The sequence below is a fragment of the Streptopelia decaocto genome (assembly GCF_964273445.1).
Source record: "Streptopelia decaocto genome assembly, chromosome: 6".
NCBI classification, from domain to species: Eukaryota; Metazoa; Chordata; class Aves; order Columbiformes; family Columbidae; genus Streptopelia; species Streptopelia decaocto.
Window position 1 is genome coordinate 47255801 of NC_138660.1, and position 13354 is coordinate 47269154.

The window sequence follows — 13354 nt, forward strand, 5'->3', positions numbered from 1 at the left end:
CTTCCACATGGTCACATCCTGGCTGCACAGTGATGCCACACGCCAGCCCTCACCTTGCACAGGACCCTTTCCACCAGAGCCGCCAGACCCTGCCACCCCAGCCCGGCCTCACCCGTCCCCACCAGCACATCACACAGCATGGCACCCCCGTTCTGCTATTCCAGTTTTAGACAGGTCTTCATCAGAGACTTGTCACCATCAGGAGCACGACAATTTTTGGAAACAGCCGTGAGAAGCCTTCCTCCCTCCCAGCGCTCTAGTCCTGCCCAATGGACGGCATCCAGTCTTTGTTGTGGCGATACCGCTTTCGCTGAGAGATCAAGATGACACTTTCAAGCCCACTTTTCACTGGTGATGGGTCAGAAATTGGGACCTGGGTCTTCTGCAGGAAAATGCAAACACGTTGATCTACCTATCTGCCATCTCCATTTGCCAACTATCTTATGAAATACTATTTAAATTATTGAAAAATAATATCTCTCTGCAATTCAGCTAAAAAAAAATAGAACAAGGAATTTAATGTTACTGGCCTGATATGTAATCTCGTTTCTGGAAACATTACTCCCAGATGTGTATTTCACCTATCTGCTCCTATGTCCTCTAGCATGACAGCACATGAGTACTACAGTAATACTCCCCTGAGAACGTAATTTATATATTTAGTGTTCTGACTGATACTGGATTTATACATGTAATAAAATAATTTTCAATAATTCTTGAGAAATCCATTAAGATGAGCCACAACATCAGCCTGTGTTTAAAGACACAGTGCACTACTATTAGAACGAATTGTCAGCCTTCTCCCTGAGCAGCTCCAGTGCCAGCACGCAGGAGACACGAAGCCCCTCACAGAGTTCTGTAACCTTCAGCTCTGGCCCAGAGCTGCTCCCTGGCCTTTGGTATTCACAGCATCCTGGGCTACTTTTGTCACTCTGGGAGTCCTGCTTTGCTGTCAAACAGAAACATTTTCTGTTAAGTAAGCATTCTGCTACAACTCCTCCCAGGGTGAACAGCCTTAAAGAAAAGGCAGAGTAAATAAATGTAGTTCTAGTTTTAATAACATAACTGACATTATTTCTCATATTTTGGATGGATAAGTTTATTACATGCCATGTCTTGTACATATATCGGTACTAAAACTACTTACCTGTTTCTTTTAGGATCATACTTTTGTGCCACACGGCTTTATTTTTAATTATTTTGTACTATATGTATCTGGTTAACCAGAAGACATTTTTTAAAAGCCAGAGCTTTGTTGTATGTCAAAAATTCTCCGTTCATTTTGAGAAACAAAATAGGAATGAGAAATAAGAGTATGGTATACTTCAGTTACTTATCTCATTGATAACTATTTGACAATAAAAAAGCAATGCCCCTATACAATTACAATTCTTACAAAAGGAGGAGGCAAATTATTGAATTATAACATTACTTTGTTTGTTTGTTTGTTTGTTTTTTAAGGTGAAATTTTTAGATTGGGACTTGAATCCCATTTTACACCAATTTAAATTTGTTGTAAAATGGCTAGTAGTACCACCTGGACATCTTGACCTCCAGCCATTTGTTTCTACCACAAAACTGCCTTCTTAGTCCCTCTCCATGAAATCTTATAACTTTTCGCCAAATTACGTATTTCCTCATTTTCACTAAAGAAGAAACTTGTGAAGAAACTCTATGTACAGTGATGGACCTGAGTTCTAAACATGAGATTTGATAATTTGTCCTCATACACAAGAAATCAAGCAAAGATCAATGGATACTGAAATGAGACGATATATATTAAAACTGCAGGCTTTAGGCATATGTGTATTGCACTACCAGAGACAATCACATGATGAAGTATATGAAATTCATCCTGTTTTCCTACTGTTTATAGAGGTCAACGTAAAATATAGACCTAAACCCACTGCATATCTTCAACTTTGTAATTATTTTTATTTTTCATATCTGCTATAACAAAAATTGAAGGGATATAAATACAGAAAATAGTAACACTAGGAGATTCCTTACAAATCTTTATAGTGTGCAACCATTTATATTGAATGAGAAGTTCATTGGGGGTACATAAAAAGTATGCAGTATAGTACAAAGAAAGTAAATTGGTAGCTCCCTTTTACCCTCTGACAGCACAAGTCAGAAGGTCTCCAACTCAACTAAAAAGGAATACATTTAAATACATTCCTTTTGTTTAAAACTGAACTGAACTAAAACAAAAAAACCCACTTTGTGTTTGTGTGCATGTGTGTGCCCTGTACAGCACTTAGAACCACAGCGTATCAAAAATCGGGAACTAAGTGGAATTAAAACATGATCAGACAATTGCTTGGAAGTATAAACATTCACAGTTAAATAAAATACAGAAAAATATCATATAAGTACATAATTATGAAAGCATTGTGTTTATATTGGCAACTATGCTAAATTACAGAAATAATCAGCAGTTGCCTACTATTAGGAAGAAATCTTCCTTCCAGGAAGGTGACTTTGTAATTGTCCAGTGTCGGTTACTTTCTGTACCTACCACTGAAAAATTTGGTTTTTATTATTACCACCAAAAGCAAAATCAGTTTTTGCCCTCATTGGACTTAGGACAGCCTTTAGCTTTACATTATTTATAGTCATATTTTGTAAGCTTCCAAGTAACAACAACTCCTTGGATGGCCTGATAGGAGCCACTTAAAAGACCTTCAGAGCACAAAAAGCCCATTCCACCACTCTTAGGGTGTATGGGAGAGGGAGGGAGGTCACAGTGGGGGCAAATTTAAGATGGCTGCAATTTACTTCTATTCTAAGGCCCCTTTATGTTACTAAAGTGATGTAAATGTTTAAGTGAGAAGCACGTTTAAAATTACCAAATGAAAGGGGCTAATCTCCAAAAGCTCCCTGTCTGATTTTTGTTGGGGCAGAGAGAAGTTTTTAAGCTGCCATAACTGAAAGGCAGAAATTGTCCCCAGCAAGAACTGGTTTCTAGTGCCATCAAAGTCTATGGAAAAAATCTACTAAAATCCCTTGTTGAGCTTCACTCTTTTCTCTCTCATCTGCTGAAAACTGTGCGATACATTACACACTAAGAATTTTTTCTTCTTCCTAACAGGATTTAAACTCTTTACTTTTCTAAACTATTAAGAACAGGATGTTATTAAGTATTAAGCAAAATGCATTAATATTTTAGGATAATAGATGCGAAAGGAAATAAATCAGAATAATGCTTCAATGGTAGCAAAACCAAACGAGAAAATCTAAGTAATTCACACTGATGTGCTCCCACTGACCACAATCATCACACTGACATGTCTCCCTGACTCCTTTTCACACACAATTCAATCAGCCCACACAAACACATCTATCAATGTAGGAACAGGAGTCTGGCTCTTTGGCCAGTTTTAATGCAAGTGCATGGCTCTACAGGATATGGCCATTAATAATCCAAAGGCATGTATATGCTCTCAAATGAGGCTGAGAGAAGGCCACCTCACAGGAGTTATCTGCAAGGGTAAAGTGAATTGATAAAAAACAAACAAGGAAAGTGGGATAAGTTATGAAATAATAAAATGCACAGACCGGCTCTGTGCTCGGTTTTAAGCCAAGAAGTAGCAAGAGTGAAAACACAATACTCAGCAGTGGCTTTTAGATAGTAACTTTGGTATAAAAATATTAGTGACATTAAACTAATTTGACAAATTATAGCAGATGTAGATAGTGGCATTGCATATAACAAGGAAAACACTGTATTTTACCCCTTCCATGCAATTAAAGACTGCTTAAAATCTCTTTGAAGTCTATTTCTGATGGCTGAGATTGATACAAGCTTAGCAAATGGGAAGAAGAAAAAAGAAGAAACTTAAGGAACATACTCAGGGAGTGTTCAGATTTTGCTTGTGCTTTGCTATTTAATGTTCCAAAGCTGAACTTGTTAACTTGGGCCCCCATTCAGCAAAGCACTTAATCATGTGCTGAAATTTCATTGATTTCATTAGGATTTAGGCATTGCTTATGTGCTTCATGGAGTTATGTGTTATTTTTTCACTTTCCCCTACTGCATGAAATTAATAGAACTAGTCAGAGTAATGTACTACTCAGTGTAAGGTAAATTGTTGGTTTTTAGACAGGTGACACAGTACCTAACTGAAAGCCTCACTACAATTTAACTGAAACAATTGATAAACTCTAACTATGCATAATAATGATGTGGTGTGAAATGCACTAATAATGAAACTTTTCCCAAATAGTTTTCAAAAAGGAAGCATGGAACCAAAAAGCATCTGTATTGCTAGAACTCCATGTGATCTATGCCAATGTAAGAAGAGAGTAAGCCATTTGACTAAAAAACAAAAGTTTTCCATCCAGATATGTTACAAATTAAAATGAGAATTTATACATTGCTTCAGAAAAGTTATATGTTATATGTTATTTTTGATGCGGTATCATAACATATAGTCAGTACTCATTACATTTTGACAAAATGTAAAGAAACTGATCTGCACACATGCATTCATATCAATTGCCATTCATATTTGCACCGCATTTTCTATAATTATATACATACCATTTTATATATTATATAATAATATCATTAATCCATCTGCAGCTACTCATCAATTCTCTGTTGTTAAAGGAGTCCCTAAATTTCAAAGGCTCTGAAGTCCACACCCAGATGTAGAGCAGAGGAGAACGGGGAGTGAACTGAAGGACTTCAATCTCTGGCAGGATTTTAACATTTAGCTTCAACCATCTGTCACATTTTGGTGAAGAATGAGTGAAGGATTGTTCTTCCTGGAACAGCTGAACCTTTCTCTCATCCTCACTTGCCCTGCCTGACTTAATTTCTGTGTTTATTAGGAGAGACAAAGTTTTTGCTGAATTACCTATTTGATGCTTTCAAACCCTATTCTGACTTAGGGATGTCCTGACTGCACTTGGGTCTCATTTTCCATGCCATATTTCCTTGTCCTGTAGTTAAAAAGATGGTGCCAGTGAATCCTGATAGTAAGAAATTCTGTAGCTCAAGGAACAGGTGTGAACTGCACCTGCCCAAGGAAGAAAGTTTGTTAGCACATATCAGGCTAAACCCATTGGAGGGGGGGATAAAAGCAAGCATCATAATTAGGTCTATACAATATATGGTCACATTTAATTAGCATGGTTTCTTTCTCAAAAAAAAAAAGAAAGAATCATTTGGAGCAAATTTATAAGGCAGTACAAATGTGAACGTTTTATTTGCAAAAGTTTTTGACAAAAGCTTGCATGGAAAAGAAGCAAAGAATTGTCACAGATCAAAACTGTGGCTCAGAAACAGAAAGCGGAATAAGCTGAAATAGTCAGCTTCTGTCATGGAAATGGTTACCAGCAAAGCAGCTCAGGCTTACACAAAAAGTTATGTATTGTTCATTAAGAATTTGGAAAGTGAAAAGCAAAGAGAAAAATTTGCAGGTGACTTTTTTTTCCCTGCTACATACAAGCGGGCTGTGGAAATGTAGGAATCACTGGAGCCCAGATATACAGGTTAAGAAAGAAATTAAATATTTGCTTGGATAACAAAAATAATGAGTCATAATGATGGTTTAAGTCGCAAGGACTATATGAAGCAGTGTGTGAAATGTTAGCTTTTCTTTTGGGACCCTCATCATAAGAAATACATTGAGGTACTGGAGAGAGTGTAGAGGAGGTGACGAAGCTGGTTGAGGGGTCTGGAGCACAAGTCTGATGAGAAGTGACTGAGGGAACTGGAGCTGTTTGGCCCGGAGAAAAGGAGGCTGAGGGGAGACCTTATCGCTCTCTACAACTACCTGAAAGGAGGTTGTAGCATGGAGGGGGTTGGTCTCTTCTCCCAAGTAGCAAGTGACAGGACAAGGAGAAATGGCCTCAAGTGCCAGGGGAGGTTTAGATTGGAAAAAAATCTTCATGGAAAGGGTTGTCAGGCATTGGAACAGGCTGCCCAGGGAAGTGCTGGAGTCACCATCCCTGGAAGTGTTTAAAAGGTGTTTAGACGAGGTTCTTAGGGACATGGTTTAGTGCTAGAGTCAGGTTATGGTTGGACTCGATGATCCTGAGGGTCTCTTCCAACCTAAATGATTCTATGAAAACTGTTTTGCTTCTTATGTTTGAAATAATTCTTCAAGTTAAGCTTAAGGTAAACTAATACTTTATAAGAAAAATATCTACCAGTTAAATTGAGACACAATTATTATTCTAGATTATTTTACTCTGTACATTTCTGTAGAGTTAAAAGCCACACACAGCACAGAAAGTTGTCAAGCATGATGTTTAACACCAGTCTAATGAAATGCAAAACATTTTCACTATGACCCCAAATGAAGATTTCTAGTACAGAGTTGTTCTAATCCAGTTCAGTTCCTTGATCTTATCTTTCACACAGCCCTACCAGCAGTTGTGCCAGCGCAACATCGGGGATGGGACGGGGTGGAAACAGCAGCCAGGGGGAGCAGGGAAGGGGTCGGAACTGTATAAACTAACCTTGGTGCTAAAGAAACGTGTCTGTTGCCAACATCAACACACACAGGTAGTGCTGCTCCCCTTACTGGAATTGGTTACACAAAATACAGCTAAACAGTACAATTTAAGCTGCAAAACCAGGTCTAAATTAATGAAAGAAAGACACTAGCTGAAATTATATTTTTAAATATATTAAATAAACACAGACACACAAAGTTAATTTGAAGAGATTACCAGCAGGAAAATACTCTTACCAGTATGAGTCAACAGAGTAAGTGAGGTTCAGCTTTGAGCAAAAGACACACCTCTTGAAGAGGGAGGAGATGGGGAACTGAGAAAGCTGTCATCTTCAGGAATAGATTCAGCCACTGACAATGATTGGTAATACTCATCCTCTCCATCAAGAACTTTGATTTGGCTTGAAAGAAAACAAGCAACTCTTATTAAGTTAAAAAATGAATTCTGTCAATGTCTTCAGAAATAGAAACTTCTCTATGGATGTGAAAACGATAAATAAAAAAAAGGAATAAAAAAAAAGATGGGATGATTTGATGAGACAGATATAGCTTTTATACATTTACTTTGCTATTACTTTTTTATTATTATGCTCTGAATGGTTCTGAGGGTTGGTGCAACACAATATAGTCTTTCGGTTTGGGTATACAGGATGACAGAACAACTATTTGCACCAAATGGGCATTTCATTTGAACGTGTTTTTTTTGTCTGTATATATTCCACAGGTAGGTATGATTTTGATAATGTATTTCAGCTGATGTTTTGGTGTGAATAAGAACCAAAGACTATGTCACCAATTTTTGGGGAAAGCCCTATTAAGGGGCTTTCATTTTCCTGTGATGTATGATGAGTGTTGTAGTCGCATACTGGTGTATTTATTCGCCGAACAGGAATATAGACTCCTTCCTAGGGGAGGGAGATAAAATAACTAAATCTTGTACAGTCCTGCAAAATTTTGGGCTCTAACCTTGACTCAAAGACCTCCTATTCATACAAGTATATTCAGAAGATTAATTAAAAACAGAGGAAATAATACAGAAAGTTATTGTATATTTTTGGAGTAGATGCATTTGCAAGACCAAACATCCATCAAGTTCTCTCTGGTTTATGTGACCAGTTAATGAAATATTTTGGCGACTGTATAGTAGCCGGCCTGGCTTTTGTAAATGGTTTTCAGTGATTTCTACCTATCACCAGGTGAAAACTGCTCATGTGACAACAAGAACTGACTCAGTTCAACAAGGAAGGAGCAAATTCCTTTTGGGCAGAGGGGCCTCACTGTCAGCTCTTAAAATGTGCTCCCCCAGGAGGGCTGAAGCCCATCATGAGTGTGTTGTTGCCGAGCTGGCAGGGCTTCTGTCCGTGTTCTAGGTCAGAGAACTTCAGTTTCAACACCCTTCATGTAGCACCTTTCCCTAGCGCTAAACACACTTAAAAACAAGAAGAAAGCTATTTTTTTTGGTAGTAGTACTCAGGGAGAGCTGGGGAGCATATTTTGTAAGAATCAGTTCTAGTGTCTGCAGACAGCAGTACTCACAAGTTTTACATTTGCTTCTGCAGAAAATGTCCAATGTCAATGCACAGAATTATGTTAATTGTTTATTTTTAGAAACCTCTCTAGAAAGTTTTGCATATTCTGTAATATCACAAAGGACTTCTTCTGTTTACAGTTGCTTAGAACTAAGAAGACAGATATTTACCCAAGTTTTCTTGGCTTCCTCTTGCTCCCTTGATATTCTAGAGTTCCCTGTGGAGAGGGCCAAGAACACACAGTCAAAGCAAAGCAGCAAGTCGTTAATATTTAATTCAAAGTGATTTTGTGTTGAATGCAAGCAGATGCTGATAATATCAGAAGTCACAGCATAATTTTTTTGATCAAAGGGCTCAAGTGAGCCTGATGAAGCATGCATCTTGCTCGTCTTTGATAAACCACATCAATTATTCACCGTGAAGGCAGACATCCTGACATGAAAGCAACAGATAAAGAGCATAAGCACATGTTCAAGACGAGAGCAGAAGAACGTGGGGGTGGGGCTGGAGGGGCTGAAACAGGTATTAATAACAGAATTATTAACTGGAAACAAAGCCAGTAAAACAGCTTTATTGCCACTTTGAACTCACATTTAACTGGTTATAGTACATGTTGTCCTCAGGGCTATTCAGCATTTTGGGCTGCTGACATCGTCGACGAGGTGTTCTCAGCTTCTGTTCAAGACAGTTTTCTGAACCTACAATACGATAACACAATTTAGTTTTAAGCTGTGCCAGGTCCTGCGAATGTTTTTAGCGTATTTTAGTCTGTAAACAGTCTTTTTTCAGTCCTATTTGGTCTTGGATTTATTAGCAAGTCTGTCCTAACCAAAGTAAGAACACAGAAACTTGGGGATCTTTGTTTTCCCTTTTGAAACTTAGTTCAAACACAGGTTTTTAAGCAGAAATTCATTTTTACTTTTATAACATTTTTTATTCTTCCGTATACCCATATCACACAGCTCCTTATTCCTTTCACACTTTATCTCAGTATCTTCTGTTATCCTAGCAGGAAATGAGGTATATTGTGACTAGCTAGGATGTATCATTTAGCAGCAGCAAAACCATTTTTCTACAGGAGACGGTAATAAAGCTCTTTGACTGACAATACTTAGTCTATTATCATCATTTTTGCTATATAAAAAGCCTACCTTCTGACATGACCCTCTGTTTCATCAGAGTAATCGGACTGGTTTAGAATTATGGGTTCTTAATATAATTTGTAAAGTAACAGCTACTTAAAGTCATCTGGAAAGCAGAGTTTAAAGATGAAGGAAATATTTCAGAAGGGGTGGGTTCTGAAAAGAACTAACAGCTTTTTTGTTCCTTTTTAATTTTTTTTTTCATATTAAGGAAAAAAGACATTATGGTGTGCTGTACTCTATTTTACCAGGTGTTTTCTGTGATGTGTCCTCTAGATTACCAGAACAACTATTTTCAGCATAATTTAGAATCATTAGGTTACTAAAAGACACTGTGGGTGGTAAGGAAAGGTTATTTACTTTTCAAACAATTCTCTCAATGCCTTTGACTTTCCTGATGTCTCCCTGTTTAAAATTTTTTCAGTCACAGTATGAATAAAAACAGGTTTTGGTGGCACTGAAGGAAAAATATACATCTTATCACATTTGCATTCCATACTGCATGGGAAACTTGCTCCAATACAAAAGACTAGGACAAAGATCAAGTAGGACATGAGTTCCTTTAAAGACTTTAAAACTGAAGTCAATATGGCTTGTGACACCGCAGGGCTCTAATCTCACAAATCCATTTGTAAGATCTGGCCTTAAGGAGCAGATTATATTACAAAGGAGGTTTATTGTACACCCAGGTTTACAGTCTGCAACTATTGTACTTTTCTGCAATTCCTGGTGAGGTAGAGAAGGTGGTTGAACTTTGGCCTTTTCAGCCTGTTTCAGAACTGACTGTTCTGGGAGATTTTCTCTCTTTCAGTGTCTCTCTCCCTCTCAACAGTGAAACTTCAAAGACATTAGTTCCCTGTCCATGTGGGACAGCCCTGACTGTGTCGGAGGGGAACACTTGTGTCAACTGTCATGGTCCCCCACAACACCGGGGAGAGACAGTGGATGGAATGGCCACCAGGGAATGGACTACAGAGTTGGGGCCGAAATTCAAAAACAATTTTATAGAGAAAAAGGTTACATTTGTCCAGTAATACAAAATAACTTCTAAATAATATGCTCATGCTGCTTGCAAACTTAATACCCAAAGCGTTAATGCTTTATACTGTCATGCTAAGCAAACCTTTATATTTTTCCTAAAGAGACTGTGACAGCTGAACCTGAACCGTTGCTACTTACCTGTATTGTCTGCAACCAGATGAGGCAGAAGCTGTTCCAGAAAGTATTTCTGGACAAATTGGGTGCCCAAGTAATATCTGTGTCCTTGGAAAGTTTTTCCTCTGATATTTAGATCTGACATAGGTAGAATTTTGTTCTCCCTGAAGTCTCCTGAAGTTTTGTGGAAGATCTGCCATAATTACATTCTACTCTCTGCTCTGAAAGTTATTCAAATTTATCTTAGAGCTTTCTGTCTCAGGACAGCAAGGTCTGCAATTTTTGCAAGCAATGTTTTCAGTCCCAAGGCCGTATGAGTTCCTTTTTACAGCAATGTAGCTCTCGAATACTCTTCCAAACTATTATTTTTTTGTCCTAGCAAGAGGCTGGTATGAATAAAGACTTATGTCCTCATAGTTCTGCATAATTTCACACACCTCTCTGCAGCTTGCCAGAAATAAAAACACAGCACACAAACATTTAGAAATTTTCAAACAGTACGATAATATGATGAGGTATTTTTTCCTTCCCCTCGAATGCTGTTGTGACCTTCATGTTATTTTTTTGAGAAAACCTATATGTACAGTCTTTGTTTAAAAAATATCTTTTATTTATTAGAATTATGAGACACCAATATTTTGCTCTAGCTTTTTATCCTGACACTTAATTATTTCTGTGTATTCTATGGGTGGTCTGCAGCTTGTGTCCTCCAAAGGAAATACCCTTTCAGTGGGCCCATTTGTCTTAGTGTTTAGTAGCATGCTACACGAACACTACGAAATCTGGTAACATTTATCATAAACTACCATATCTGGAGAAAATGGTATTAACATGTGCTCAACACTCAGCAGTTGAATAGGCATTTTAAATGCTGTTCTAAAACATTTTGCTTTGATGACAAACTTAAAGCCACCAATAAGAAAAAAGCCACTTGTCATTTTAATAGCAGTAGCAGCAGCACTAGTATCAATAACAAGGTGTTGTCTACACTGCACTCAAATTGTACCAACTGCCTCTGGCATGTCCAGGTTCCTGAGTTTGCTACAATTTTGGAGACCAGATGAGAGAGTGAGCACATGCACTTTCTTCAGATTGACCTTTAACGCCATTTTTTAAGTAAGAGAGCTGTCCCTTTTTTGTCAGGAAGAAAACTTCGTAACTATAAGAGCAAAAATTCCTTAGGTTACAATTTCTTTATTGGTAAATTCCTTACTGTAGTGCAGAAATAACACAGAGCAGGCAAAATGCCATCTGCCAAGTGCACTATGTCAGCTGATGCAGCAGGAGCAGGGGAGCTGAGGTTCTGGGCACCCTCATCCTTTCCTCGCTCACACCCCAAGAGGCTGATACACATGGGTGAGCAGGCTCATGTGGATGCTTCCCTAAAGCTACCACAAAATTGGTGTTGCTTACAGTGAAGGGAATTAGAAACTGGCAAATGGGTAAATCTGTTGGAGTATAAAGCACTTATAAGTAAACAAACCAATAGGGTTTCTGCTCACTGCTCTGTTACTGTTACTTGTTATCCTTTTTATTTCTCCGGCCCAATCCAATAGACCAGGACCTTGCAGAGCTCAGATTAAAAGGATGTATGTTTCCAAGTAAATACAAAATTAAACATTTCAGTTATGTTTTTCAGAACTGAGAATTGCATAGCTGGAAAGCAGTGTCTCCAAGAGAGATTTGGGAATCATCATGGGTATTCAGATGAATATGAAGTAGACTGGGTGCAAAGCAGAGGACTACTCAATAAAAACAGGAAAACAGTTTGATCATTGAGAGCAGAATTATTTTAAAGTGGGTGCTGTAAACTGCGGAGTGTTTTGAGAACAAGAACTATCTGAAATCTGGAAAATCTGTTGTACTGTGAGAAGTTTTAAAAGACTGTTCTAGTTAATTTTTTTCAAAAGAAGGTTAAGAGGTGATATAAAACAAGTCTAAACCCTTGTATAGAAGGTGGAGGTTTTTTCACCTGTGGAAACAGAAGTCTAAACTGTCTAACAGTCAGAAGTGGAAAAAAATTTCAGATCAGAAATACAGCATATAGCGAAAGTAAGCAGTCAGGAGAAAAACAATATTTAGCAGTATGATGAAAACTCAGGTTGAAATTGGAAGCTTTTAGAAACAGTACATTTTAACTCAACCTAAAGTTAACAACTATTCCAAGGCATGACATAGGTTACTTCTATGAATTAATTTCTCTAATGTGATTTTTATCACAAGTCTCTATCTGCAGAAGATTTTGTAGTGATCTTTGGATTTCTGGGATATACTTTCACCTCTGAATTTCCATGTGTTTCTTCTTCTTTGCTTTCTTATGGCTGAAATGGAAATATTTTTCTTCAATTAGCCATCACATCCATCATACTGACACTTTTTATGACATCTCTTGGCTTGGACATGATTAGCACATTTCTTATGCCATATCTTATTTAGATGATTTTTCCATTTAAAAATCCATGCTTTCTATAAACTGCAAAGGACTCTTTCAGAAATGCACAAACTGCCAAACAATAAGATTTGTCTTTAAAATGCTCTTTCACACTGACACGAGGACTTTTGCATGTAGGATTTGGGCCCTGACCAATACTTTCAAATCAGTACCTGCAAAAATGTATTTTTCTAATGAATTCCCAGGAAGCAGATGACTTCACTTGATATTCAGTGAAGATCTCAGATGTCCTGTTTGTCCTCCTTATCTTGGTATTGAAAACTTGTGGACAAGCACTGGGCACACTCTTCAGAGGAACTGAGAATCATCAGATTTTGCTCTCTGACATGAATGATTGAAGTCTTGCTTCAAAACCCCCTTGATGCTGATAACCTCACCATACATTGCTAATTTTTGCTATATGGAGAATTCTGCAGAGCAAATGGTGATGAGGCAACTGCATTTGGAACTTGTAAAATCTACTGATGTGCATCAGATTGTTTAAAGATTGGTGCAGCACAGAGGGGGTTCTAAACTCTGGATGACATCTTACTTAATGCACAGAAGGGATTTTTGCCACTGTGTCAGTGCCACAAAGCAGCCTGTGTCGCCGATTTGCTTGCTGAA

General features: G+C 37.9%; 1 protein-coding gene across 1 annotated transcript in view; it reads right to left on the minus strand.

The window, feature by feature from the left end:
* Positions 1-354: 354 nt before the first annotated feature.
* The window catches only part of MYO3B (myosin IIIB), a 196640-nt gene continuing 183640 nt past the window's right edge, over positions 355-13354 (minus strand). The window contains exons 34-37 of the mRNA XM_082055656.1: positions 8591-8697; positions 8170-8216; positions 6708-6871; positions 355-382 (exon numbers count right to left, since the gene is read on the minus strand). Of these exons, the coding sequence (XP_081911782.1) occupies positions 6736-6871; positions 8170-8216; positions 8591-8697 (290 nt within the window). The 3' untranslated portion in view covers positions 355-382; positions 6708-6735. The remainder of the gene's footprint in view (positions 383-6707; positions 6872-8169; positions 8217-8590; positions 8698-13354) is intronic.